General features: G+C 37.1%; 4 protein-coding genes across 5 annotated transcripts; 1 reads left to right on the top strand and 3 right to left on the bottom strand.

Annotated features, from left to right (window-relative positions):
* Positions 1 to 436: 436 nt before the first annotated feature.
* LOC131793560 (zinc finger MYND domain-containing protein 11) lies at positions 437 to 12213 on the bottom strand. The gene is made up of 11 exons (XM_059110970.2): positions 11829 to 12213; positions 8687 to 8863; positions 7885 to 7974; positions 6789 to 6881; positions 6330 to 6417; positions 5903 to 5958; positions 5722 to 5799; positions 5125 to 5184; positions 4857 to 4921; positions 4543 to 4687; positions 437 to 4206 (listed from the first exon to the last, which is right to left on the bottom strand). The coding sequence occupies exons 1-11, from the start codon at positions 12111 to 12113 to the stop codon at positions 3433 to 3435; spliced, it is 1911 nt and encodes a 636-aa protein (XP_058966953.1). The 5' UTR covers positions 12114 to 12213; the 3' UTR covers positions 437 to 3432.
* Positions 12214 to 13261: 1048 nt separating this feature from the next.
* Positions 13262 to 18145, bottom strand: LOC131793561 (akirin-2). The gene is given in 9 exon segments (XM_066172510.1): positions 13262 to 13816; positions 14915 to 14986; positions 15318 to 15440; positions 15443 to 15487; positions 15490 to 15540; positions 15543 to 15560; positions 17927 to 18002; positions 18004 to 18039; positions 18041 to 18145. Coding segments are annotated over 9 exon segments (537 nt in total). The 3' UTR covers positions 13262 to 13805.
* A 1309-nt stretch (positions 18146 to 19454) lies between these two features.
* Positions 19455 to 22696, bottom strand: LOC131793582 (mitochondrial genome maintenance exonuclease 1-like). The gene is made up of 4 exons (XM_059111004.2): positions 22488 to 22696; positions 21339 to 21668; positions 20619 to 20936; positions 19455 to 20251 (listed from the first exon to the last, which is right to left on the bottom strand). Exons 1-4 carry the CDS (start codon positions 22581 to 22583, stop codon positions 19796 to 19798), a joined length of 1200 nt encoding a protein of 399 aa, XP_058966987.2. The 5' UTR covers positions 22584 to 22696; the 3' UTR covers positions 19455 to 19795.
* A 5-nt stretch (positions 22697 to 22701) lies between these two features.
* Positions 22702 to 24389, top strand: LOC131793584 (uncharacterized). Of its 2 annotated transcripts, none has more exons than XM_059111007.2 (4): positions 22702 to 22883; positions 23267 to 23430; positions 23622 to 23703; positions 23951 to 24389. In XM_059111007.2, exons 1-4 carry the CDS (start codon positions 22713 to 22715, stop codon positions 24179 to 24181), a joined length of 648 nt encoding a protein of 215 aa, XP_058966990.2. In that variant the 5' UTR covers positions 22702 to 22712; the 3' UTR covers positions 24182 to 24389. The 2 variants fall into 2 exon arrangements, with proteins under 2 accessions (XP_058966990.2, XP_058966989.2); XM_059111006.2 differs by having other exon boundaries at positions 23619 to 23703.
* The last annotated feature ends 1784 nt before the right edge of the window (positions 24390 to 26173 follow it).

Genomic DNA, 26173 nt, shown 5'->3' with positions numbered 1-26173 from the left:
TTTGCCAATGATTTGATGAGGAATCTGTCTTCGCCTTATTTCAGAGGTAGTGTCGGTAGACTTAGACGTGCCCTCAGGGATAAAACATAGACATTCTCATGGTCTTGTCTGCACAGCTAGAAATCGTTGGGTCACGATTTTATTTCTTTGTTTTTCTCCTTTCCTTTTTTTCATGATTTTGTTTTTCCATTGGGCTCACCAACTTCAACGAAAAGATACCATTTACTTAATTGATTTATTGACTGACACCGAGATGATAGGCAAGGAGTTGGGGAGGGGGGGGGGGGGGAAAACCAATTTCCTTTCCTTTTTTTCCTTTTGATCTATTCTAGGAATCAAAAAATACTTTAATTCATCCGTAATACTTATATCGGCGAGGCATAAATCTCAAATTGATAATGGAGTAATTTTTTTTTAAAATAACAACATACCCATATCACATCAACTGTTTGCGATCTTTAATCACTGCCTAACAGCCATTCACTAAACTTCACCCTAGTGTTCCCAATGACGTAAGAGGTGTCATCTACACAAGGTAAGCCAATTACAACAAAGTAGATTATGCAACAAACCAATCAGAAAACGGGTTGACCGATGCGAAAGCGCTGCAATGTGGTTATGATACCAACAAAAAGCGCGTGGAAGGTCATCTTCACCTCACGTTAAGTTTCCAAAGCATGATGAGCCAGAGTCGAGATAAAGAGAGTAAGTTTCCAAAGAAACTGAGGTGCTGCGTAGGTGCAAGAGTATAACAGGGCAATTTAGTAAGAGGCTCGAGCGTTAGCTCTTTGTCAAAGCGAACACCACTTTCTGATTGGTTTAAGCAAATACGTTTGCTATGATAATTGGCATATTGAATAACAGAGGGAAATAAATGATACACCAAACCAAACCCTAAAAGCAGGGAGTTGTCATGGACAGTGCACTACCTCTAATAAATACTACTCATAAATACCAAGATTTAAAAACTTCTAGCCATTTAACCTTCTTCACAGGGTCAAGCGTTTGAAACAACTCACAAAACTTAAGTTAACATAAAATTTACCCCTAAAAACCAATAATTCCTCCTTAAACAGTGCCTTACGTTTTAAACATTTTTCGTGCGTACAAAAACTGCCACTTACGGAGCCCAGCCTAAATTCTTATGATTCCGGCAATTCACGAACCCCACTCGTCAACAGTCCGAGTACTAGGTTATACTCTTCGTACATGACAGGCTGCCAGCTCCGACGACTTATCTGTACGCACGAACAATTATCTTCCTTTCTTCTGAAGAGTGCAGTACAAACTCATTTAAATTTTATATAACTGCAACGAAGGACCACCAAGCAAACAATGTACAGTGGTAAATTTGTCTTCATTTTAGAGAATAAATTTGTCACTCACATTGACGTTCTGGATGATAACTAAATTTCCTCTAATTCGAGTTATTCCAATGACGCCAGATGAAAAGAAACTTAAACTGCAGCAAAAATACCAACAGCAATACAATAGAAAAGCGGGAAAAAAATCTTTAGGGTCAGTTTGAGCGCTAAATATAATTTCCTCCAGGCTTTTTTTCCTTTAACACTCCCCAACTTGATCTTGTCGCTGGATCTCTCACGCTTTTAAAGGCGCAGACGCGAGAGGGATCTGGGTATTGCTATTGTTTTATGCGTCGATAGGATTAAAACTGGAACTATGACACGCTTCCAAATCATATAATAAACTCTTTTGGGAATCTTATTCTATTTCTACTCAACATTTTTCGTTTCTAATTTCATAACAATTCAGTGAACTCGTTCCTTCCCGGAAGCGATCAATTTCTAATTTCTCCTTGTAAGAAAAACAAAATTTAGGAGAATCTGATAACATATTAACCTCAAGGTTACAATCTCCAAACCAGCAAAATCTGTATGGAGAGTTTTATTATGACGTCTAGATTGAAAGCGTCAATGTGTATACTGCACAATTAGTTGAATAAAAAAACAAATGCTGTTTAAGAAGTTAATCTTCTAGACTGATGATCTTAAAAATATTGCATTTGAATTTAACCTCATATCAAAACTATCAGAATCTACCGCCTTGGAAGGCATTTAACCTCCACCGAGGCATAGTGTTACAGTACACAATTACACTAGCTCGTTTTTGCTCTATTTACAAGCATCTTCTTTGGATGCAATCATAAAAATAGAAATTTAGAATTCGGAATTTTCTCAAACTGAAAACGTTTTCCTAATGCAGAACTACGGTTAAAGAAAACATACGGTCCAGTCTCCTTTTTCATGCAGACATTACTAAAAGGATTCTGTATAATGTGTGTTCAGTCGTAATGTATGTTCTAGGTGAATTCATTTTTAGTCGATAAATATGCCACGTAAAATTTTATTTTGTTGCGGGCACACTAATTTGTCGATAGCATTTCGCTGCGCCTTGCTAGCACTGAGATAGGAAACACGTTGGAAAAGCCTTTTGAAAAAGGTAGGTACAAGAATACGAAAAACTAAACCAGTAAAAAAAGGAAACTTGAAACTTTTTACAAAAGCCACATCTATAAAAGAAGAAACCAACCGAAATATTATAACGAGGAATAAGGTTAGAGCATTGAGAGACAAAAACAAACAAACAAACACACAAACAAAAAGATCTAAAAAAGGAAATTGTAAAAAAGGTATAAATACAAAAAAAGAACAAACAGCTGAAAAAAAAAAAGGAAAAAAAACAAAATATATAGCATGAGGAAGACATACAAAAGGCATATAAAAACGCACACACAAAACAAAACGAAAACAAAACGAAAGCAAAACGCGAAATAAGCGACACCACTTACAAGGAATGTACAAATTACAAACGAACAATATGTCAAACCGTTCGTTATCTTTCCATGAAAAGGTTTCACCATGACTTGATTACTTTGGCTGGTACTTTGTAATTATTACCTCAGCTTGCTTCAATTCACGAAATTGTCAAACAAGGCAATAAGCTTCCAATGCACAAATTTCCAGAACAACGCATTTATCGTTGGTTTACGTAAAAGTTTCAGCTTCTATGAACTCTGACTGATGGTGAAATATTGACAGCACTTTCAAGTGATGCAGTCTGCTAATTTAGGGAGTGTTTCAGAAAAGAACATTGTGGGTAATTGTAGGGTTGCACTGTTAGTTACATATCCCGTTCGCACGGAAGAACTCAAAGTGAACTGGGTTCGACAACGGCCGCAGTTCGGGATTAAGCCCTCGCTACTTCCCAGAAGTTTCTTTTCTTGAAGAAACGATAAGCAGACTTAAAAGATCGGAAGAATTCGAGCCTGGATGCGAACGGGATACAATTTATGACTACGCCGCTTAACAAACAAACCTTGCTACATCAGACAACCCCACCTGTTACCATGATTACATGTACATGTCACCTTACATTATTGAGACCAGCGGTCAACGTGGGCTAATCATGACGTCACGATTGCGTCATCGGGCTATCTCGATTGCAGCTACAAGTAACCCTCAAACAATGGAACCTATGTGAGCACCAGTGAGCCTTTTGACATTCCAAAGTACAATAGCTTGTGTTCCAACAACACGGATAAAAAGCCTCGGCATGGCAATTCGCACACCATTGTTTCTTCTTAGCCAAGCTGACTGCATCCTGCACTGATTTTTCAGCCTCGTCTTTAGCAATCTGCAGCGTTTTTTGAGTATGCCTGTCTCTTTCCTGTTTGCATTTCTCTACAGCTTTCTTCACTGCCTCCTCTGTGATACGCTCTCGTTCCAGTCTCTCCTTATTCACGGCTCTCTTCACAGCCTGTTGTATGTCACGCTCCCTGTTCTTTTGAGTATCACGCGTGACTTTGTCTATAAGTTCTTTCTTATCTTGTCTCTCTCTTTCGAGCGCCTCCTGTAACATTTTTATAACACTTGACTGATCCCTAGTCATGGAAAGGTCAATAGTTGGGCCGCTACTGCCACAGTTCTCGGATGTTTCCTTCTGTTCACTCACAGACTTGTCACGTAACACTCGTTGGTCTTGTTCTTCCTTCTTTTTTTTCGCTCCTTCGACCAGCTGCTTAGCGCGCTCCCGCTCGCACTTCAAGTCCGCCTGGAGTGACTTCAGTTCCTCTTCTTGCTGCCGAACCTTTTCTTCCAACTGTTTTATCTTTTCTTTGTCTTCCTCATTCAAGACTACATCCGTCTGACATTCCTTGGTCTCGGTTTTTGGCAGAGGGGTAGTTTCCTAAAACAGAGTGATTCCCATCAGTTCAGGGCGCTTTAAAACTGTCTAATAATGCCGTAACAAAAGAAATCACAACAGAGAGACATGTAAGAACTTAAATAATAACCCGTAAACTACCTTAGACACGGTTGAACAAGCTAGTTTTGGTTTGCCTCTGATTGGCTCAGAAGGGAGTGAAATGTCTCGACTACGAGGCACAAACGAACGAAATCCTATATTGCTTTTGGTCCTTGACTGAAAAATGGATCATGTCGACCGACCTAAGGAACTCCAACTCTTTCAGCGCTCTCTTTGTGGACAGCTGAGGAAATCACACCGTTGTAAAGCATCGTATACCTTTTTATTAGCGTCCGGGTACAGCAGAGCCAGCTGCCTCTGATATTCTTTCATCTCTTCATTAGCCTGGACCCATCTTTGAGATCGTTTTTTGACTTCCGGCTTACTTGTGATTGGCATCACGTGTTTCCGGCCAACCCAGGCCCTATCGGTTGACACGGAAAAAAGAACTTCAGTTGTGTAAAAAAAAATTATTCATTGTTTTTCAAAATTCTTTTTCCAATTATCTCAATCGAACAAAGCTTGACTGAACTACTGAAGGTTAAAAAACCAACAGAATGAAAAACATAATTTCAACTATTATACACTAATACCTTTGATGTGCAGCCCCAAAGAATCGCACCAGAGCTTTCGTCTCATCATTATTCCAACTCAACAACTGAAAGAAAAATCACATAACTGTTGCCAACATGTTACCACAACAACATAGCATGTCTCTATACAGTTACCTATCACTTTTTGACGATAATCAAAGTATCACAACATTGTCTCTGCAACATTTGATAGGCCTGATTTATGCTGCAGAGCTAAATAGGATTGAAATTTTTCTTCTGATGCACAAAAACAATGAGATCACCTTACCTTAGCAGGCCATGGTGGTTCCCCTGTCATCTTTGCCCACACAAGCTCATGGGGGAAATACTGTAATCGAAAAGAAAAAAAAAAAAAAAAAGGAAATCCCACTCTGAGTTACTGATCCAAAAACTATTTACAACATCAGAAATGAGTATGTAGTGTGACTATCTGGGTGAAGGAGTCCTGAGATGGACTGTTGTCTGTAGAAGTGACTGACATTTTGACAACCTGAGCAGCAGTCATCATCAGAGTTACATGAAGAGTTGTTTTTAGTTGTTCATTAAACTGATTGAAGAGGAGGTAGGGGGAGTCTGTTCTAACAACTAAAATGTGACATAAAGATATTTTGAACAGTCACTCATGTGGAACATAAGTCTGTTGCTGCATTTCTGAAGTTTTAGTATGAGTTTTGACATAATTTTGGCTAGGTTACTTAATCTTTGTTTTTACATACTTGCTCTAGAGGAAAGGTGCATCCCTTTTTAATTTTACTATTTAACTCAAAATTAATGAGAATCTAATCATCAGCTTTAATATTAAATGGAGAAGCCCTAAAAATTATCATCAAACCTTGGATATTACATATTTTCAAATAATACTTACACAAGGTTTGCAGAACCAATTTTTAGTTCGTAAATTTGACATCAAGTAACAGTCTGGGCATCTAACCATCTCTTCAAGCTAAAAATTAAAAAAAATTTAAAAAACCCAAAATAAATTTAGCATGTGACAACCAAGCTTCCTTGACAAAGGCTACACTAAATTGCTTACATTAGGTACCCACCTCTCCATCGCAGTCTTCCATGATGGCTTCTGCAAGATCTGTGATATCATCATCATCTACAAAACAAAAATTATAACTTTTCATTCAAATTCCAAATGAAGTTTACAATAAGAAGTGGCCTACTGATTAAGTACTGAAAGAGTTACAGCTCTTGTAAAGCTTGTGCAAATGAAGTTTCCAATAAGAAGTGGCCTACTGATTAAGTACTGAAAGAGTTACAGCTCTTGTAAAGCTTGTGCACCTAAAAAAAAAAATTCCTCTCATAGAGAGAATTTTTACCTTTTATCAGAACTTTCCTGCCAAATATCACAACTGTTCGCTACATACCAACAACACTTCAGCCAAGAAGCACACCTGTATGCTTTAAGATAGGTACCTATTTGTTTTGAGAACTCTGATTTATGTTAACAGTATATTTCTTTATTACCTCCAAAATAAATGATCGCATTGTGAAATATCCATTGAGATTCTTCCCTGAATTCTTTAGGAGACTTAAATGATTTCTTTTCAACCAGCTGCGGAATAAAATGCAACATTGCATCACACCTGTTACACAAAATATATAAAAAGATAAGATCTAAGCATAAACTCATACATCTTTTGAAACCATCTGGCATATATGCAAGAATACTGAGTTCTATTTTACATCTCTTAACCTGTGAAGTGAGATTTACAACTGAAGTTAATTCATCCTTTGGAATACACAAAGCCAGGTAGAGACATGTCTTGCATTTGTTTGACTGTGTATTTTTCATCCATGTTTGAAAGCCAGAGTTCATCAGAGATTTATCAGAAGCCAGCCACCAATTACCTGATTAAAGCAGATGCCACTTAAGAAAAGAGCAGCCTACACTGGTGCTTCCAGAAAACACTATGTATTACAAACCTTTTCTAAATTCTTAAGATCCATTGGTTTGAATATGAAGTCCTCATAATCTGGATGCTCATCTAGAGAAATTGGCTCCATCAATTCCTTGGCCTGCCAAAGACAGTCACTTACTTTATTACCTCTCAATAACATAGAGAGACAATCCTACTGCATATCTAATATACATCTAACTTGAAAGAGGATTGCCAAAAAACATGGTATGACCAATAACAACTGTTGCTTGAGTCAAGAATTTCCTCAAGAGCAACTTCTAATGTTTCAACAGAATCATCAGTGATATAAACTTAATAAAAATGACTTGATAACTTGATGTCTTTCAATAACTTGATAATTTGTTCACAATCTAATAACTTCCTACAGCAACTTTGATTGTGAAGTGGTAATGCAGCTTGCACCATAAAGTACAAGTTGATTGCAGAGTATGAATGTCTTAACAGTCAGTCCTCAGAAGGAAAAGGACAAATTGGTTTCTGCCACAAATATGTAAAAACACTGAACAAACAAGTAACAATGGCTTTGATTTCAATCAAGTTCCTGCATTGTTATTCACCCTCACCAACACAATTACTGTATTTAATCCAGTATTAGTCGATCCCATGCATAAGTCGCCCCCTATTTTTGAGCCTAAAAACTAGATTTTCATAATTTCCAGGTTAATAATTTCTTGGAAACTTATCTGGTATTTCTTAAAATTTTCTTTCGGCTACCATGCATATGTGAACAAATCACAGCAAATTTCATGTGAAGTTTTAATATTATAGCACATATATGATCGTTTTATCCAATTGAGCAACATGTGTGTATGCTGCCTTTTTGTAAAATGCTTATGAAGTCACATATGATGATTTCAAAAGAACCTCTCTAAGTTTGCAGATGTATTTAGGTAAACAACACAATTTAGCCTTGATTGTCAAGTTTCAGTAAGAAATAAAGGTGATCTTTTTAATCTGAACTTCCCACTTTGCTTTCCTTCACACTTCCCTTTGAATATTTTGCCTTTTGAGATGTAATTACCATTTAGAGTTTCCAAAACCCCTCCCTAGCATAAATATAGACAATATTAAAAAAAACCACAAGAAGTATACTGAGTTACCTTTTCTTTCATTCTCTCCAGAGTAAATTTCAGCAATTTAGCAAGCTGGTCTGGTGTCTTGTTTGCCATCAAGGCAGAGAGCTTCTGGGGCTGTGGTCACAGGAACAGCAAAGATAACAATAAAAATAAGATCAACCAAAGTTAATATTTCTATTACCTTCTTTACAACTTCATAGGGTAGCTCTTGCAGAAGCTTAAATGTTTAAATGAAAGTGGGTGCTTTATCAGCCTTTATCACTTCCACTTGTGAAAAAATTGTCCAGACAGACATCAACTAACTTGAAGTTTAAAAATAAACCTGATATCATCCCATTCAACTCAAACAATATGAATTATGCATGAAAACTTCTCCCTTATTTTGAGGACGACAGGTGAAAGAAATTTTCAAACCCGTAGAGCAATCCTTTTTCCATTCAATTTTCAATAATTATCAGCCATTTCAACCCAGTTAGATGAGATAACAGTACTCTAGGAGTCAATTTACCAGCTACTGCCTGGAAAGAAAAACACTGTGTACCACACTGTAGCTCACAGCTGCAGGAGTATATCAGTTGCAGAAAGTGACCAGGAGTATTATTAATCCTCTAGAGTAAGATGCCAGTTTATTGCAGATAAGCCCCTTGCATTTCATCAAGTTACCCTGAGTGGAGACACCCACTGCGGAAGAGAATTGTTGTGCCTAAGAACACAACACTATGACCCCACAGAGCTGGAGCCCAGACCATTCCATCCAGAGGCCACTAGAGTAGCCCCTGTCACTCTGTCTCCAGCCTGTACACAGAACAAAGAAATTACTGATTACCTGGCAGGATGGGCATTTCCATTTGCCATTTGCAACTGTACCAGAATGAGCACACTTCCTGTGAAACACACGAGGACAGTATTCACATGCAATCACTTCTCCTGCTTTGTGACATTCCCAGCAATACCAGTCATGAGTGTTGGAACTTAATTTTTTCTTTTGCTTCTCTATTTCATCCTGATGACAAAGAAATAAATAAAAAAGGCAATTCTTTACAGGCTTTGGTTTAAGTTTTGAAGAAAATGGTTAGTTGTGTAAAGCAGGTGATATTTGGTGGCAAGCTGTGATAAAGTCAACCACTAACATATTGCTGTTGAACCTTGAGTTTATAACAAAAGACATTAATGAAACTTTTTATAGAAGCCAGCTACAGCTGCTGAATGTCAGATCTTATACACAGATCTGATATGAAATTCAGAGCACAACTGCTGAATAACCTTCAACCCTGTCAGTAAAAAAGTCTATGTACAATGATTTTTATTAGTCTAAAGTACTCAGCTAACAATCATACAGCAGAAAACTTACAAAGGCAAAAAAAAAACAAACAAACAAACAAACAAAATTAAAACTGAAATTAAGAGCACTTAGAATTCTAAAGTATTTTTCTGGTAACTGAACTGGATTGTTTAATATGATTCAGGGCTAGAGAGACTGTGATGGAGATGAAGCTAATGTGACAAAGGGGTTGGTGTAGTGCTAGTCTAGACACCACTTTGGTGACAAGATGTTTGTATGTTTTGAATTAAAAGTGCCCGATATTGTCTGGTTTACTTCCGTTGCGAGAAAAAAAATTTGCATATAATGTCTGTTGACATTGACCACTTCCATCTTTATGACAGACATTCAGCCTATCTGATTGCTGTTTCTTCTTTTGATGCGAGCACAGAATTTCATGTAGTTGTGCTTCAACTATCAAACAAGGCCAAAAAGTGAATTTTTTTTTCAATTTTCCACCCAGAGGTTAAGAAAGATTTTCATCCCCTGTAACATGGTCTCACTGACCATGCAGGCAGTTCTGGTCCATTAGTATTGTCCTTTAGTGGAGGTTAAGATTATCAAAGACAAGGCTCCAGCAGTGTAACCATGATTTAATTCAGCAAACCTTACAAGGTGAAACAAGAATTTGCATACATTGCTAGCACATGACACCACACCACTAAAAACGTTCCCAGCATGCCCAATTGGCACTGAAAATGCAGCATGTGACAGAACACAGGCTCTCCAAACAATCAGCACTATAATAATATATAAATGATACTACCTCAAAGCAGGTTGACTATAAGCATGAAGTCCATTCTATCAGCTGCTTGCTATGTTCTCATTATGTCATAACTACAAACAATAGCTTACTTGAATATGCATGTAAAGTGATGTCACAAAATTTTTTAATTTGCTTTTTGCAAGATTGGGACTAGAAATGTCAAGACCTAGGTTAGCTTTATCCACCTCTGCCTTTTGTTTCAGCAGATAAAACACCTCTCATCCTTTATAATTCTTGCAACTGCACTAAACATCCTCCAGTTATCATTGTTAATTATTTAGAACTCTCCACAAATGAACCAACAAGTCTTGTTTTGTGACCCCTCAGGGAATCTGTCTGAAACTCTAATCTAAACTACTTCATCCTGTCTACCAAAGGTAGAATTAAGTGCCTCGAGAGAATCTACCATGTCAGAGACAATAGGACTGACACTTTGCTCTCTTGGCTAAGACTGAACTCCTAACCATGTAGTTATGATAGCGGACTTGACAATTTTTTATTTTGACCACAAACTGGTTTTTAAAAGAATTCTGCTACATTAACTTCAAGCCATAGTGATGATATCTAACTTTTGGATGTCATACATAAGATATGCAAATGACCTATAACAAAAGGTTTTCGTAATTTGAATGGAGGTTTGATGCATGAAAGTGGCTTGCACTACAGTAATAAACTATAAGGCTATTAACAAAAATGACTTGTTTCATTGCTTTAAGCTTGTTTTAAATACAAATAAACTTTTTCTTAACCTAAGGATTGAGATTACTATCAAGAACGAACAATATCGCTTCAACAAAGCAATCGATTGTTTCTTCGTAAGATTAAGCTTTTCAAAGCATCGACACCTACAAAAGTCAGAATCAATGGCTCAAATATTCTCTCGTTATGCTAAAAGCACCATTTTATCATAAAATTGAAATTACAACCGTCAAACTAGGGAGTATTTCTACAAATTCTGTATTACGAATGCATTTTGGATCGAAAATCGTTCACGCGAAAAAGCTGAAAAAAGTATTAAATAATTAAGAGCCGAAGGGAAAGTAAATTATACCAACACGGATAAAAAAGATGCAAATGAAGTCAGAAGCCGGAACCAATGAACAGATTAAGTCTGAGAGACTAAAAGGAATGAGAAGAACACGAACCGGCTGAGTTAGTGCAAAAACCCGAGAAGGGGTAATGACTAGAGCGTTGCACGAGTGAGAAAGTTGCCATGTTTAGAAACGACCCAAGCGTTCCTTTAGTTAAGCTAAATGACGTGGAGTTAGCAACGCAACAAGTCAAACACTTGTTAATTCAGGGCAACAGCATTTAAGTGACCGCAAACAGTAATAAATATTCATAGACAAGCTTCTTTAACGTGGAATACAACAATGAGACACAAGCGCTGCTAATCTGCATGATAAGGACCATCCGAAAAAGCAGAAATACACCGGCTTGGTCGCACGACACACAACTCGCTATGTTTTAGCTCCGGAGGAAATGATTAAATCCCCCAACAGAATGATACTCTATATTCGAAAGAGTTCCATTAATAAAATTTTTTTGTATTTTTTCGTGTCATGAATATTCTTGTTTTGTTAAAATCTCAATTTGCATGTTCGGGTCAGCATGATGGAAAACCATCGAAGTGTAACTGCCTAAACAGAAATGCTTCAGACGCACAAGAATAGTTACAAACATGACCTAAACGATCACAAAACGTCGTCTTCACTCTCTCAACGGTAAAACCAGTTAGAGATGGGACCAGTCATCGAAACGCCCCCGCTCTTATAAGCCTTTAATACATAAACAATTGGAAGTAGTAAAACGAATTCCGAATACCACTTCCTGCGCGATGAATGTGCGCGTGTTCTAAGACATGAAACCATAGGTACTCACCTCGTCTTCGCCATCTTTCCGAAGAATCCTGTAAGCAGTTTGGGGGATTCCTTTAGTACTCCCATGGCTAGAAAATGTAGTCACCTGAAGAATCAAACCATCTTTAACCGCGAACTTTAACTGCTTCTGTATCTCCGTTTTACTCCAATCGAATTCTTGAAGGACCGATCGAACAATCCTGCCTTCATTCGGACACTGTTTCTGAGCGGATATCTTAACGATGGCCTCCTTCAACGCTATAACAAAGAACGGATCAGAGTGTCTTCTGACAGAAAACTTTGCCATCACAAACACACACGCACACTCTGTTTCCCCAATGTGTCATGAGAACAGAAGGGATATGAATAATTCGCGGGCCCTTCTCGCGTCAACGCATGCTTTCGAATGTTTCACGGAACGCGACCGAGTCCACGAACTCCTTCCGATGACGTAACGGAAGAGGGCCGGAAAGGAATAAATGCTAACAGGAGGAACACATCACGCAACTCAACAATAATGATATTGGACGATTCGCCATTTACGTTTAATTTTTCTCAATTCAAGAACCCCCCAAAATCGATATCATGTCAAGAAATACAACTGCAAAATAACTATCACTTGATATGATATGAGATATATTCTATTTAGTCTCTCTGAAAATCGTGAATGGGACGAGATGGAGATCATAGTTATGGCGACCTTGGTTACTCATGGACTTAACGATTCTCGATTAATAATGACTCTTCCATTTCCTGCTTTATCTTACATCACTTCAAACCACACTGGTCAAGTGTCAACGAGAACCCAAGCTCCGTAATATCCTGGGTCACGTTGACGAAAAGTTACTTGAAAGCATAAGCTTTACTGAAGGCTAAAACAATATCCAAAGGTTCTTCTGTTACCACTCGCATATTGACAACATCTTGGAACTCTTGTAGATAAATATATAACGTACTTTAACGAAGAAACTATGCGAAACTACCAAGGGAAAGCAAGGGTGGAAAGAGAGGTGTAGATAAAAACTTCATGAGTAATTGGGCGAGCAAAGAAAGTGGTTAGGTTGGTGTAAGTAAGATTCAACAGATTCATTGGACTCTACTTGATTCAATCACCATTACTCAAAATCATTCACGCAAGGTCAGGGAAATTAGAAATAATAGCCTCAATTGTCATATTTTTCATTCAAATTAATTTCTTTCCTTACATCTCACGTTTACTGTATGGAATGAGGACTGTACTATTCTTAGGTAGTTTGTCTCTTTTTCAGAAAAAAGGGCCCTCCTGACCATCCTCTCTGGTCAGAAGGGATGCAAGGTTAAAATTAGAAGACATCATTGGAGGAATATCATCCTCAAGTGTTCCGCCACTTGAAAACTTAGTTTACCAGTACCAGATGAAATAGATACAGCTGATTAGCATCAAATATAATACTGTATAAAAAAAACCATCCGGACTGCTTACAGAACAAATTTTATTTCCCTGTTGCTTCCTAAAAACTATTTCCTATTTAATGTCTACAGATATTCAGACAGAGATAATGACACAAAAATTCTAGATTGAGAAACAAACAGATTTACAACTTGAATTAATCAGCCAATCTTATTTACAAACATATTTACACTAGTTAACAGTGAACACCAAAAAGTTAAGAATCACAAGAAATGAAATAACAAAAGTTGAAGTGAAGCTGGTTCCATAGTTTCTTTAATGACAAGTACTTCGCTTCACATCAGAAAGGATGAGGATATGATCTCTGATCAAAGGATAACATGAACCAATTTTTTTTTAAGACTAGTAATACAACGACAAGAAGAGGCATGGTAAGAAACGATTAGTCTTCTATGGTGATCACTTAAAAATAGTCCTTGTAATTGTCATTAACTATTGCTTATGATTGTCTATACAGCATTTCCTTAAAATCTTGCTCTTGCTTTTGAAATAGCAACTAGATGGAAGTGGACAATGAGTGTTCTGCTGAGCCAGCTCAGGAACAATTGTTTACGAAACATCTGCAAAGAGAAACAAGACATGTATCAAAATAAATAGGAGATATGGCAAGAAGTAACATCAAATGAACATGCAATATTGACAATGTTTTTGACAGCCATGATACTGCTTGTGTGCACTGACGTATTCACAAAGGGCATCAGGCTTGGCATGAAATTCATGGAAATTCCATTCAAGTTCTGCACAAGTTTCATGTGTACCCTTGAGAAGGACCAGTAAAATTGAGGGCCATAGTGAAAACTTGTTTTTTGTCATTCCTTAGACATGTGAATATATCTAATTCACATGGTGGAAAAAAACAATGGCAGTTTATGTTCCCAGGCATGAATTTGTTTTGGGGCCCAATTCACAATCATATAAACCCAAGAGGCAGGGTTACATTGACTCTGAGAATGGCCCAAAAAAAATTAAGCCCAAGAACAACCTGTATTACTACTTTCTATTATTACTTTGGAGGGCATTGGAAAAAAAAATGAACTAAACAAAAACCATCTGAACAATCATGCAAAAAAATTGAGCAAAAATTTAAAACATCCATTTCAGCCTGCAAAATGTGCCAACATACTGGACATAGTGGTTATAATGAGAGTTGAACTCTTCTTGTTCAACAAGTTTCTAGGATAACACAGAGATAATCAGTATCTAGGATTTCTTGTTTGGTTAAGAGAAAAGGTCTTTCCAAAGTAACTTCACTTCAGTGTGTTACTTGTAAGCATTCCATTGCTAATTAGAAACATCACAAAATAAGAGGGGTGTTGCTCATCACTGGCTTCCCGTGACCTTCACTGGTCTAGAAAAAAGCCATCAATTGCATTTTTCATTAGCTGGAGCAAAGTATTATGAGGGGACCTGCTTTAGGGTAAAGAAGACTAGAGATTAAACAGAAGACATCTTTGACAACATCTTGGTAGCAGCTAACCAGACCAAAATCTCAACTGACTGTCTTTCTTTAAAACATCTCCATCACATGCCATTAAAAAAATTGAATTTTATAAAGGCATGAAAGTAAGGAACTGAGAATGAAACAAATGGTGAGACAGAAAAAGATATGCACTTTTGTAGACTTTTGCCAAAAACAATTTGAATTTTGCAATCCTTACATGTTGGTGCAGTCTCTTGAAATATTCTCTGCAACTGATCATAATTAAACTTGACAAATGCATCATATTGTTCTAAAAAAGAAAAGAGAAATCAAATCTAATAAGAAATAAGTCACATTTGAATAATTCTTCCATGAATACATGTAGTTTGGCTAGACAATTCACCAATGCCATCAGGTGCTACTCTTCCTTTCATGATTTTAGCATGTAAATCAACCCTGTTGAATCCATTAAATCTGGTGTCTGGTGTCAGATGACAGAAAGAGATGAACAGACCAAAATCATAATGTTTGGGTCAACAGAGCATTACAGGATAGCATTCCCTAAACTAGAAATAAACACCTCACCAAGGGAGAGAAATTTCCAGTATGCTACTCAAACTGATATTCAGTCACCAACCTGCCAGTTTTTTCTCTCAAAACTTATTCATATGCCTCTGTAACTTGTGCTTCTCTTTCTTGTAGCATTCTTTCACAGATGAGCGTTACTTGTTTTAAGAGTGAAAAGAGGTTGTCTTTCCGTGGGGAGAAGATCCAGGTGAATATGAAGAGAAAGAACTCATTTCAGGGGAACTGGACACGGCACTCTGAGATGCTTTCGCCTATGGAGTCTTCTCCATTACTGATTAATGACGCTGAAACTTGATCTCAACATTGAAGGAAACCAATAAATGTTACATCAATAACATCCCTGTGTGGAAAAATTGGCATACTTATTTGAAGTTAAAAAAAAAAATGATTCTAAAGAGCCACAAATCATGGAAGGGTGTTTTAATAAGAGATATAGAACATCTCAAATCAAATATCTTTTTGTTGATTACTGCAAACCAAAATCAAGCAAAGCTCTATAAAGCCCTGTTTTTTAAAATGGTTTTTGTTCTGTGACTGTGAATAACTCTCCCTGAAGAAAAGTAATGACCCACGAAAATCTTACCAAGAGTAAGAAACCAAATTAAAAAGAACTTGTATCACGACCCAAGTCCGTATTTAAAGTAAACACTGTAAATTCAAGCTAATAATCTTCTGAATGTGCAACCAGCAGAAGAATACATATCATCTTCAAATATCAAGGATCTTAAAAAAAAGGGAAAAAAAAAAACAACTCTTTTGCAAAACTTAATTAGGCCCAAACACCATCTCAGAAGAGAGTGTAAAAATTTTTAAAATGAGTGGGGCTAGTGACTAGCCAAGGGAATGAAGAAAGCTAAACCGGGCCTGATCCTGCCTTCTTAACCACTTCCCTTGCAAGAGAAACCTCCTTAAAGATGATTGTCCTGGGCCTAGATGTAAAAACCGGTTTTAAGAAAGAAATATCACCTTATCCAAATCTATTACAGTCATGAGGCCCTAATAATAATGTAAAAGTTCATTTTCTCCTTTTTCTTACAGCTGAGGAACTACGAAAACTCACAAGGATTATAAATATTTTCAGTTTGTAAAACTGATGAAGTCACATTGCCATCCTGCAACTTCACAGATAGGATCATAATCGTACCAAGTGAGGTTTTAACTAAAAATGACAAAACCTCAGAAGATCAAGCGATGAAGCCCGTGTCCGTATTACACAGCATGACAACCAAAGTCTCTATGCTTAAAAAGATCATAGAAACCTAATTATAGCTACAAAACTCCAACCATGTGGTATTCAAACATTCGCTAGCTCAATTCAAATCCAATTTTATAAGTAATTTTCCAGATTTTAAAAGGGAACATATTTTAAGAATGCAACCAACAAAATACCATCGAATATCTATTCATGAAAATCCAAAATCCGACACCCACAGGTCTTGTCCTACTAGTTTTAAAACTATATGCATGGACACAATATCTCTTTCATGAAAGCCAGCTACATAATCGCGTGGACCCCCACCATAATCGATATCATTCTACAAGATATTCTAATGGGAGCCTTTTACCATATCAAACATTTAGTTTTATAAAAAAAGGATGAAGTGTAACGATCTGTATTTATAAAACCAAGAACCAATAAAGCTCTATCCTATCATAGACACATACGATCGTTTTTCTTTCCCCCCCCATAGCTTCAAAGAAATGTCTGGTTCCTTTTGCATTTCAATATGGTGACAAGTAGAACGAAACATATGAAAGTAGAGGCCCATTTTGTCCGCACCATCATACCCCCATGTGTTATCCATGTGTGAGTGTAACAAATGTGACTTTTAATCCATTTAAATAGAAAGAAAAAAATCACCGGCAAAACACGAAATGACACTCCGCTCCGCGATCAAATAAGGCAATCTTGCTTCTAACAATTAACTCTTGGGGGGGGTTCGTCCCTTCCGATTGGCAGTGGGCAGACGACCTTGATGAAATTCCATGTCAAGTTTGCAACATTGTTCGTCAGAAGTCTCGAAGTAACTCCACCCACAAAAACAATTATCCTGCGTTTCCATATAACCAGAGCCATAAGAGAACGCCGCCAATGTAACACAATCACATGTTTACAACCAATCCTTGAAAGAAATGTGCAACCTCAAGGACTTATCTCGATCTCGTTTGGCGTCATCACACCAAGCACAATCGATTTCAGTACCATCTACCTGTGAACGTCGCCAAATTTTGCAAAATAGTTTGTCCGAAGAAATAAACTTTGGTAATCAATAAATGTTTCCATTTGCTCTCTCTAGTCCTACAAACAGACGTAACTTAAAACAATGCGAACAGTAATTCTTGTGAAACGGTAAAAGAAAGTTGAAAAAATGTAATAAGAAACCGCCAGAAACAAAGAATACGTTACCGAGACGAACGTTCGGCCCAACAACGAATCACCTCGATTTTGACAACTTAAATTCAAAAGAAGTGAACATATATAAATGTTACCGCACACCATGAAGCTGTATGCCACTGAAAAAAGTTTTCGCCTTTACAATGTAAAATGGTCTCACGGTTAAGGATTGTGTCCACAACTGAAACTCAACGAACCCTATACGTCCGCAAGAAAAAGGCCAGCTGGAAAAACCAACTCATGATATAGCATAATGGAAGCATTTACCTTGTGGGATAATCTGTTGCGCAGCTCCACGAAAATGTCGGATTGCCGCTGAGACTGACGGAGGAGGGGTTGATGGGTTTAAGCGGAATGCAATCATGTCTTCTTTCATTGTTCAGGTGAGGGGTTGTGGTTGAGCGTAAGAAGAGTGTCAAACTCGTAAGACCTCTTAAGGAAGGTAGCACAAGACCTTGCCGTTTTAACTTGCTTCCAGGAGAGCATCTCGATAAAACATTACAAAAAAACCGGAGCCTAGGGCAGATGTAAGATAATTTAAAAAGACTTACACAGAAGAACCGATAAATGTTGTCCAAGGACGAGGCACCAAGATGGTTACGGATTTTAACAGGCGAGAGAATCTCTAAGCAAGAACGTAATAGCTCAAGATGGCGGCGATAGGTAAGCAATAATGTGTGGGTGATTATTGGAATCGTAGATAATCAAGCCAATCAGCTTGAAGCAAGCAAAAAGCTTTATTTAGGCACGACGAGTCCACGGTGGGGGCCCAAGGTGTCATCGTGGCGGGGAGGTAGATGTTTTTTCACCTTTTGTTACGTTTAAAGACATGTAAGTCCCAGAAAAGCCGTTAACGAGGTATTGGATCAATACAATCCACACGACACCACCTGAAACCGATTTCGGTACCCCTCTCTGCGAGATAAGAGCTGCTGTAGCACTGTGTCCACATATATTATGGACTCCCTAATCTTTGGTCGCAGACCGTCTCTTTCTTAAATCAGTCACTCATTTGATAAGAGAAGGCGAAACGTTATTGAGGTACATCGGGCACATTCTTGATCGGGGGTATCCATTTGTTCCATGGCCGTGAGAGGGGGACTTCAAATTGCTCATGAACTGTTAGCAAACTAAATTCGTTCATTAATTTTAAACAACTGAAAATGCGCACGTGGCCTTTACCTCATTTTTAAATTAAGACCCTCACGAGATCTCTTTTACACCCCACAAGATTTTTAGTACATGCGCCAGATTTTATGAAGTTGAAATCGTCCAAGGTAACGAGAGGAAAACGATTAACACCTCTATCCGCTGCTCCCGCTAGTGTTCAAGAAATATCTTTACAAAAGAGGCTACGGTATGTTCTAATGAAAGCCAGAAATAGCAATGGACCTTGTCACACGTGTGGCACGCTTTGAAAATGCTTTTGTGTTGTAATCAGCTATTCTCTTAATATTACATTGACCAGATGTTTCTTAGGCGGTTGGTATGTCAGCTAATATGTTCGCGGCTGAGAGACTGTCCAAATATATTAAAATTTGGCCGAGAAGAAATCATTGAAATAGCGGAGATTTTTTTTAACAGCACAAGTGACCCAAGGTACTATTAATAGTTTTGTTGTTTGTATATGCTGTGTCTTTCATTTTCTCGATCTTCAACCGAAGAATCTTTACCAGTCTCAAACAACCGCACTCAGAATGAATGCAACATGATTTTTTTTGATTAAGTAAAAATTAAAAGACAAATACAAAACAGAACAAAAAGTAAAACAACAACAACAAGAAAAACAAAGTAATACAATACAATCCCAAGAATTTGAAAACATGCTTTCTTTTATTTGCATTTTGCATGCAATTATCTACATTTTTCAGCAGAATACTGACATCACTATCACCCACACAGTCACAGCTGGTGGCACATGGGTTTACTCTCTTGGCTATTGCACATAGTAAAGAGTGTAATTCTTATGGCAAAAAATGTCTGTTAAAGCTAAAATAGTTTCCTATCTAATTTTTCTTCAATTGAAGGGATTGTACCTCATAGGCTTGTGAGAGAGACAACATTCTAAGGTGCAAGCCTGTCAATCAAACTGCACAGAGTGGGGAAGGCATTTCATGCTAATAATACCAAACTTACTTATTTTTTCCCCTTGGAAGAAACACGTTGAAGAATACTCTGACACAGTCTTTTCAATGCCTCTGGTGATTTGATCATAGCTAGCAAGGCAGAAAACCCATAAAATCGTCTCTTGGACAGGAATTCCTCTTCATCAACAACTTTCTCGTCATCGATAACATCCTCGTCTTTGACTATTCTACCGAGGCTTTTCAAAGGCACACCAATGCTATTCACAGATCTTGACCTGGGAGAATCAGTTGATGCCTCAAATTTGCAACCCTCATGCAAGTCATTTCTAGTTTCTCTGGCTTCTGAATCAGTTTCACTAATAACACATTCTGGGAATTTTTTTCTATATTGTTGCAGTCGTGCCAGCCACTCTAACCAATAAGATTCACACATTTCCTGTGACAGACAGTGAACATCTGCTGGGTCACCGTTTTCATATGCAATAACTATCACTCCATTACAAACCTGTAGGTGAGAAAAATTATAATTATAGTTTTCTAATGAGAATGACATAAGAAGACTAATCAAAGCTTTATCTCAACCCACTTACTCCAAAGATCTCATTTATCTATTAATTCTCCAATACAATTCAATGTCTGCCACACAATTCTTATAATGCTAATTTGGAGAAGTTGGTATTGGATCAACTAATAATTACCTAATTTATTTATTTTTTTTAATTCTCATCACTTTCCTGCTTGATATCATGATGACATTGTAAGGAAAAATTCTGTCTCATGGAGTTGAAGGATTAACAACTGTTGCACAGCCTACAATTTCTGTGAGTTGTCCTAAAGTCTTGTAAAATTCATGAAAACAAAACAAACCAAACCTGAAATGGATAGTTCTCATCAAAATTTACAGCACCAGCGTAAGCCACAATTTGTTGAGGGTAGGAATAGCAGTCTTTGAGGTTAGTTTTGTGTTTTGCTGAAGTCTTCCAGTCTATCACACTCAGTGTACCCTTATACTCTGCAATAAGGTCAAGAGTCCCAGCATATTGTAACAAAGGATGCGCCACAGCACTCTCAACAGCCACTACATTTGAAACATCCTTTAACACATGTTTGACACTCTGCCAATATCCTGCATCACTTGAACCTTCATCTAGAACTGGCACATTACTGCTGCTAAAGTACAGCTGAACAGCCTATTAATAAAAAATACAGATATTAACCCTTTACACCCTAACATCTGTAGGCATATTCTCCCTACTGTTCCTTATACAATCTCTGAGGTAATGACAAGGAGAATTTGTTTAATAGGCAAGAGTTTCTTTAGATGGTGATCATTTCCTTCATTCTAGTGAACTTAATGTTTGATTCTGGGGTAATATTCTAAGGAGAAATTAGATACTAGTCACTCTTAGGGGTCAGAGAGTTGATCTTCTTCTCTCCACATAACTTTTGTAAAATTTTGCAAAATAAGCATGCTTTAAATAAAGAGTTTAAACTAACTTACTTACTTACTTACTCACTTACACTCTCCCTTATAATTAACCAGTTATTTCTTCTAGGTGAAGCAATTACATGCATTATGAATCATCACTTACTTGATGAAAAAGTTGTCCCTTCCTAAAGGTGATTTGTGCTTGCTTGTTAAACTTTCTCTTTCCTAGCTCAGAAATCTGAGCTTTCCTCCAATTTAGCAAAGCAAAATGTTCATTTGGAGGCTTAGTTTGACCAAGAATTGATGTTACACTGGGATACTTGCCGAGGTAGATTCTTTCGCCATTTTGATTTCTGTTCATGTACTGCAGTGAGAGTGGTGACTCCAACAATGAAGAAACAGCTTCCTGATTAGCTCCCCTGCTAGGATTTACAAATAGACTGTGAATCTCACTCTCAGCACCACCTGTATCATTATCCAGTTGTGAAATATTCTAAAACAAAGTTCACAAACCCATAAATAACTTCAAAGTAACAATAAAATGGCAAACCCAACTTTACCACAGTCACCATTTGAGCTTGTAACACAACATGCTCCCTTCTCCTCAATGGGGAGCATGTTATCCAAAACAACCTGAATGATAGCTGCAAAGGAGTCTATAGGTACAGGGGAATTGGGAAAATGTGCTCATAAATATATTACTTAATTGTTATTCTGGAGTTGTGTTCTTTACATTTTACTGTGCCTAAACCTCAGATGGCAACACATGGTTTATTGGATTCAATTAGAGTTTTGGTTCATTATTGAGGACTTTCCTGTCTGTTGTGTTTTTGTTTTCATTATCTTTGATTTTTTTGCTGTGAATTCTTTTCAGCGCTCTTTTGAGTTAAGTGAAGGGCTTGCTAATTCCGGAGAAATGGATGAGGTGTTTTTTTTCCAACCAAAAGTTATATTAAAACCTCAAAATACGTTTTTTCCTTGGCCTTTTTTTTATAGCGCTGGTGACAAGCACAAGCAGCACTTTAAAGTCAATTCTCCCCACTAGCTATCTGCCGCATAATTTAACATTGGGTCTGATAAGTTGGTGTTACACGTCAAAATTATCCCCTACAGTTGGATATCTTTCCTTAAATTCTCGCATGAACTTGAAATTTTTTGATACGGTAAGGAGAATAAAATTATTTGAAATTCCTAGGGGAGAATACGATCAAAAGTAAAGAGACACTATCGATTGAAACATTACAGACTATCATCAACTTGAAGTGAAATGTGAAAGTGCTCTGTTCATTATATCGAGAAATTACTGTTGTACCTTTGTGTTGGTTTTGAATCTAAAACCACAACGATTCCAACGTAGTAACAGCTTTCTGGAATATCCGTAAGTTCCTTGCAATTGAAGAAGAGCCATCTTAATCGAACGATGGCAAGAAATCTATTTACGGGTCTTTACCGTTGCAACATCCCAACGTACAACTTCATCCGCCATCTTTCTATTGGTTAGTTGCAAAAGACTGGGTGCTAGGAGATGTCAACAAACATGTCGGACCATGACTACGCTTTCAAGGTTCTTGTTTTGGGAGATAGTTCCGTTGGAAAATCCAGTCTGATTAGAAGATTTCACTCAAATGTTTTTGATCAACGACTTCCTACGACTATTGGAGTCGACTTTTTTATCCACGACCTGGAAGTAGACGGGAAGAAAGTCAAGGTAAGTAAAGGCGGCAACGTGCAGTAATTGGGTAACAATCTAGGAACGAAATTGCTGACATGGTGATTGTTACCACAAACCTTTTCTTCCCTTTACAAATGTCAGTATGTGCATTGGATTAAAGTTGAGTATTGGAGAAGGGCATCAGTCCAATATTTAAGCTTTAAATGTTAGTTTTTTTGTGCATGCGTGTTATTTGGGTTTTGGAAATTTATTACGATCATGTCTTCGACGATCATTTCAGGTGGTCTGTACCTACTAAATTGAACCCCCGGAAATTATGCTTTGATTTACTTTGATTTTGGTTTCTCAGCACTCAATTGAATTTTCCTGTTGCTTTAAGCTGAATTATATGCATATTGGTGTCATGTACTTTTCGTCAGCTTCATTTGTGGGACACAGCAGGTGAAGAGAGATTCAGGCAAAATGGACTGACCAGCTCCTATTACAGGGGTGCTCAGGGCGCACTCATGGTGTTCTCTCTGTCATCACGCAAATCATTTGAAAATATCCAGACTCACTGGTTGGAGGAATTTTACCAGAAGAGGTAATCAAATTTCTCAGTATTTGTGCCTGTGCAGATTTACCACCTTTAAAAATAACATCCTGCATCCCTCATCACATGTTAATGGTAATTTGATGATAAAAAAATATTTGTTAGTTTCACTTTTGGAGGCCAGAAAGCTAGCCCAAATCTCAATAACTAACTGGCTGTATAAAATTCTACATTTTCAGCAGTGGATCAGATACAGTTACAGTTTTAGTGGGTAACAAATGTGACTTGGAGGATAAAAGAGAAGTTGATGAAGATGACATAAGGGTATACAATTTTAATAATTTGCTATACATGATTTTTTTTTTCAAGTAATTAAAAATCTAAACCAGTTAGAGGCAGAGACCAATTGGCTATTTTGATAATGCATCCAATAGGTTTAAAGCTCAAGGCAAAATAGAAAGTGTTTGGCTAGGACCTGGGTGGAGGGCTTGTGCACAAAACCATTACTAGTCCAGCACTTTTGCCTTTCAGTTGTGTAATTATTTTTTTGGTTTCTTTTACCTCACAAAAGGAATTTGCAGAGTTGAATTCCATGTGTTGGTTAGAAACAAGTGCCAAAGACTGTACTAATGTGAAAGAAGCTTTTGAAACAATGGCTTACAAACTGTGTGAGAGCCATGAGCAGTATCTGTCATTTTCATCAGAGAACAGCATTGGACCAGGTAGTTTTACCCTTCATGGAGCCTATGGTGTGCCTGAACAAACAGAAGGCTATTGTTCTGGTTGTACTTCAACAAGTTAACTACAGTTAAATGATTACAGTGTTAAATGATTGTTTGTCTTGTCACAACTGAGAATAGCATAGGGGAGATTCTGATCCTGTTTCTTGCATAAATTTTAGAAAATTCATGTGTCACTTATTTAAAAAAAAGAAACAAAATCTTTGTTCTTGTGTTCAAGGTTTCAGTGAAATCTTTAGGTTTCCATAAAATAAAAGAACAAATTCACGAGTCATGTACATTTCATGAGGCAAATCAGGCCATAGGCTGATGATAAATTCATGAATTATGCGCCTATTTAAAAAATTCACATATTGCATATAAACTCTATGGTTCCATACACATTTTAAATGTTGAAACACTGTAAGTAAAACACGCCTTGTATGGAGGCTGTTTGAGATGGGGCAGGCAAGGCCAATGTATGAGAGGATCTAGGCCACAGTCTTACCTATAAATCAGCCACAGACATTCTTTGAGATATCTCTCCTACACACAGGGTTTCACTGGATTTTAATTGTGTTATCTAAGAGTGCAGTTGAGCTTTTAGTTATTATTGCACTCTACAATTTATGATGTAGGTCACAGTCTACTAGGATAACAGCATACTTTTGAGGAAGAAAATAATTAATAGAAGTAAAGGTAGGGTTCAGTTCTCCCCTCCACTTAAGCCTGCATACCAAACCCCCCAGTTGAATCTGACTTTAAAAAGAGGAACATTGAAAATTAATTAGTTCTGTCTGGTTCTGTCTGGAAGTAAGAAGATACATTACTTTCAGCTTTTTCTTCTTGTCAGAATTCATATTTGTGCTTTCTCCAAGGCATTAGTGAGAATTAGCCATAGTTAGCTCAACTACAAAATAAATAGCAACATTTTCAAAATGCACCAATCATATGTAAATAGAAAGTCTCTAAATATTAGAAAGCAACATTACATGGAAACTAATGTCAAGTTTAATGACTGCATAAGCAACATGTTTAATAGATAAGTTTTCTGACAGTCATAATGTTAAGAATGTATGTTACTGGTAGTCACTTCCCATTTATTTTATGTTATGGTTGTAGTTACATAATAGATTTAATGGCAGGTATTTGATAACATCATATTCAATTTGAAAACCTAATTTTTAAATGAATAAAAATATAAATGACCAGTTGTTTTTGTTGTTGAGTTGCAAATATAAACAGGCCATTACAATCTCTTATGAAGGAACCTATTGATTCTTTGCACTAAGTTGGAAGCATTACAGGTTGTACTGTAAGCTTCCAATACACCAAGAGCAAAAATTACATTATTAATTTAAGTAGTGGTTATCAGAGTCTTGGCCAACACTAAGCAATGAAAGATGTTCTTTAACAAATAAATATTAGAATAGTTAAACTCATAATATACCAGGTAAAAGAAAAGTATGATAAATATAGTTTGGACTCTGTAGTACATTATACACTTAATGTATGGTCCTGAGGGAAACAGTTAGTTTTGTTTTCCCAAGAGTCCTAATGTTTCCTGAGAGGAAGTCGAGAGAAACATCAGGACTTGAGGGAAAACAAAACTAACTAGTTTCGTGAGGGACCATACATTAAGAGCTTTGTTATATATTTAGAGTTTCCCTTAAACAATCATGGAAAAAACATGCTGTTGCATTTGGTGTGCAGGCAACAACTGTGCAATTGTAACCCCTAACCCTAACCCTAAAACCAATCACAGTGCTTTGTTAAGTGAAAGTCTTGGTATATAACAATTGCGTTTGATGGCTGTGACAGTTTTTATTGTATCTTTAAATTTGTATGTTTGCTATAATTGGTAAATTAAATGGGCAATATTTCACTGTAGTGCCCACTAAATTCAAAGGTTTGTTTAAACTGTAATCTTCTCCCTCTATTTGAGCTCAAAGATATACTGTAGTAAATACCTTCTTAAACTCCTTTCCTCAGTGTGTACTCTAAGTTATATAACCCTGTTATTATCTGCTCAGATTTACTTTCTGTGCACTTTTTATATATGCCTGGGCCATAAA

Source organism: Pocillopora verrucosa, chromosome 9, assembly GCF_036669915.1.
Source record: "Pocillopora verrucosa isolate sample1 chromosome 9, ASM3666991v2, whole genome shotgun sequence".
Classification (NCBI taxonomy): domain Eukaryota; kingdom Metazoa; phylum Cnidaria; class Anthozoa; order Scleractinia; family Pocilloporidae; genus Pocillopora; species Pocillopora verrucosa.
The sequence above is the reverse complement of the archived record's forward strand: the minus strand, read 5'-3'. Positions and strand labels throughout refer to the sequence as shown.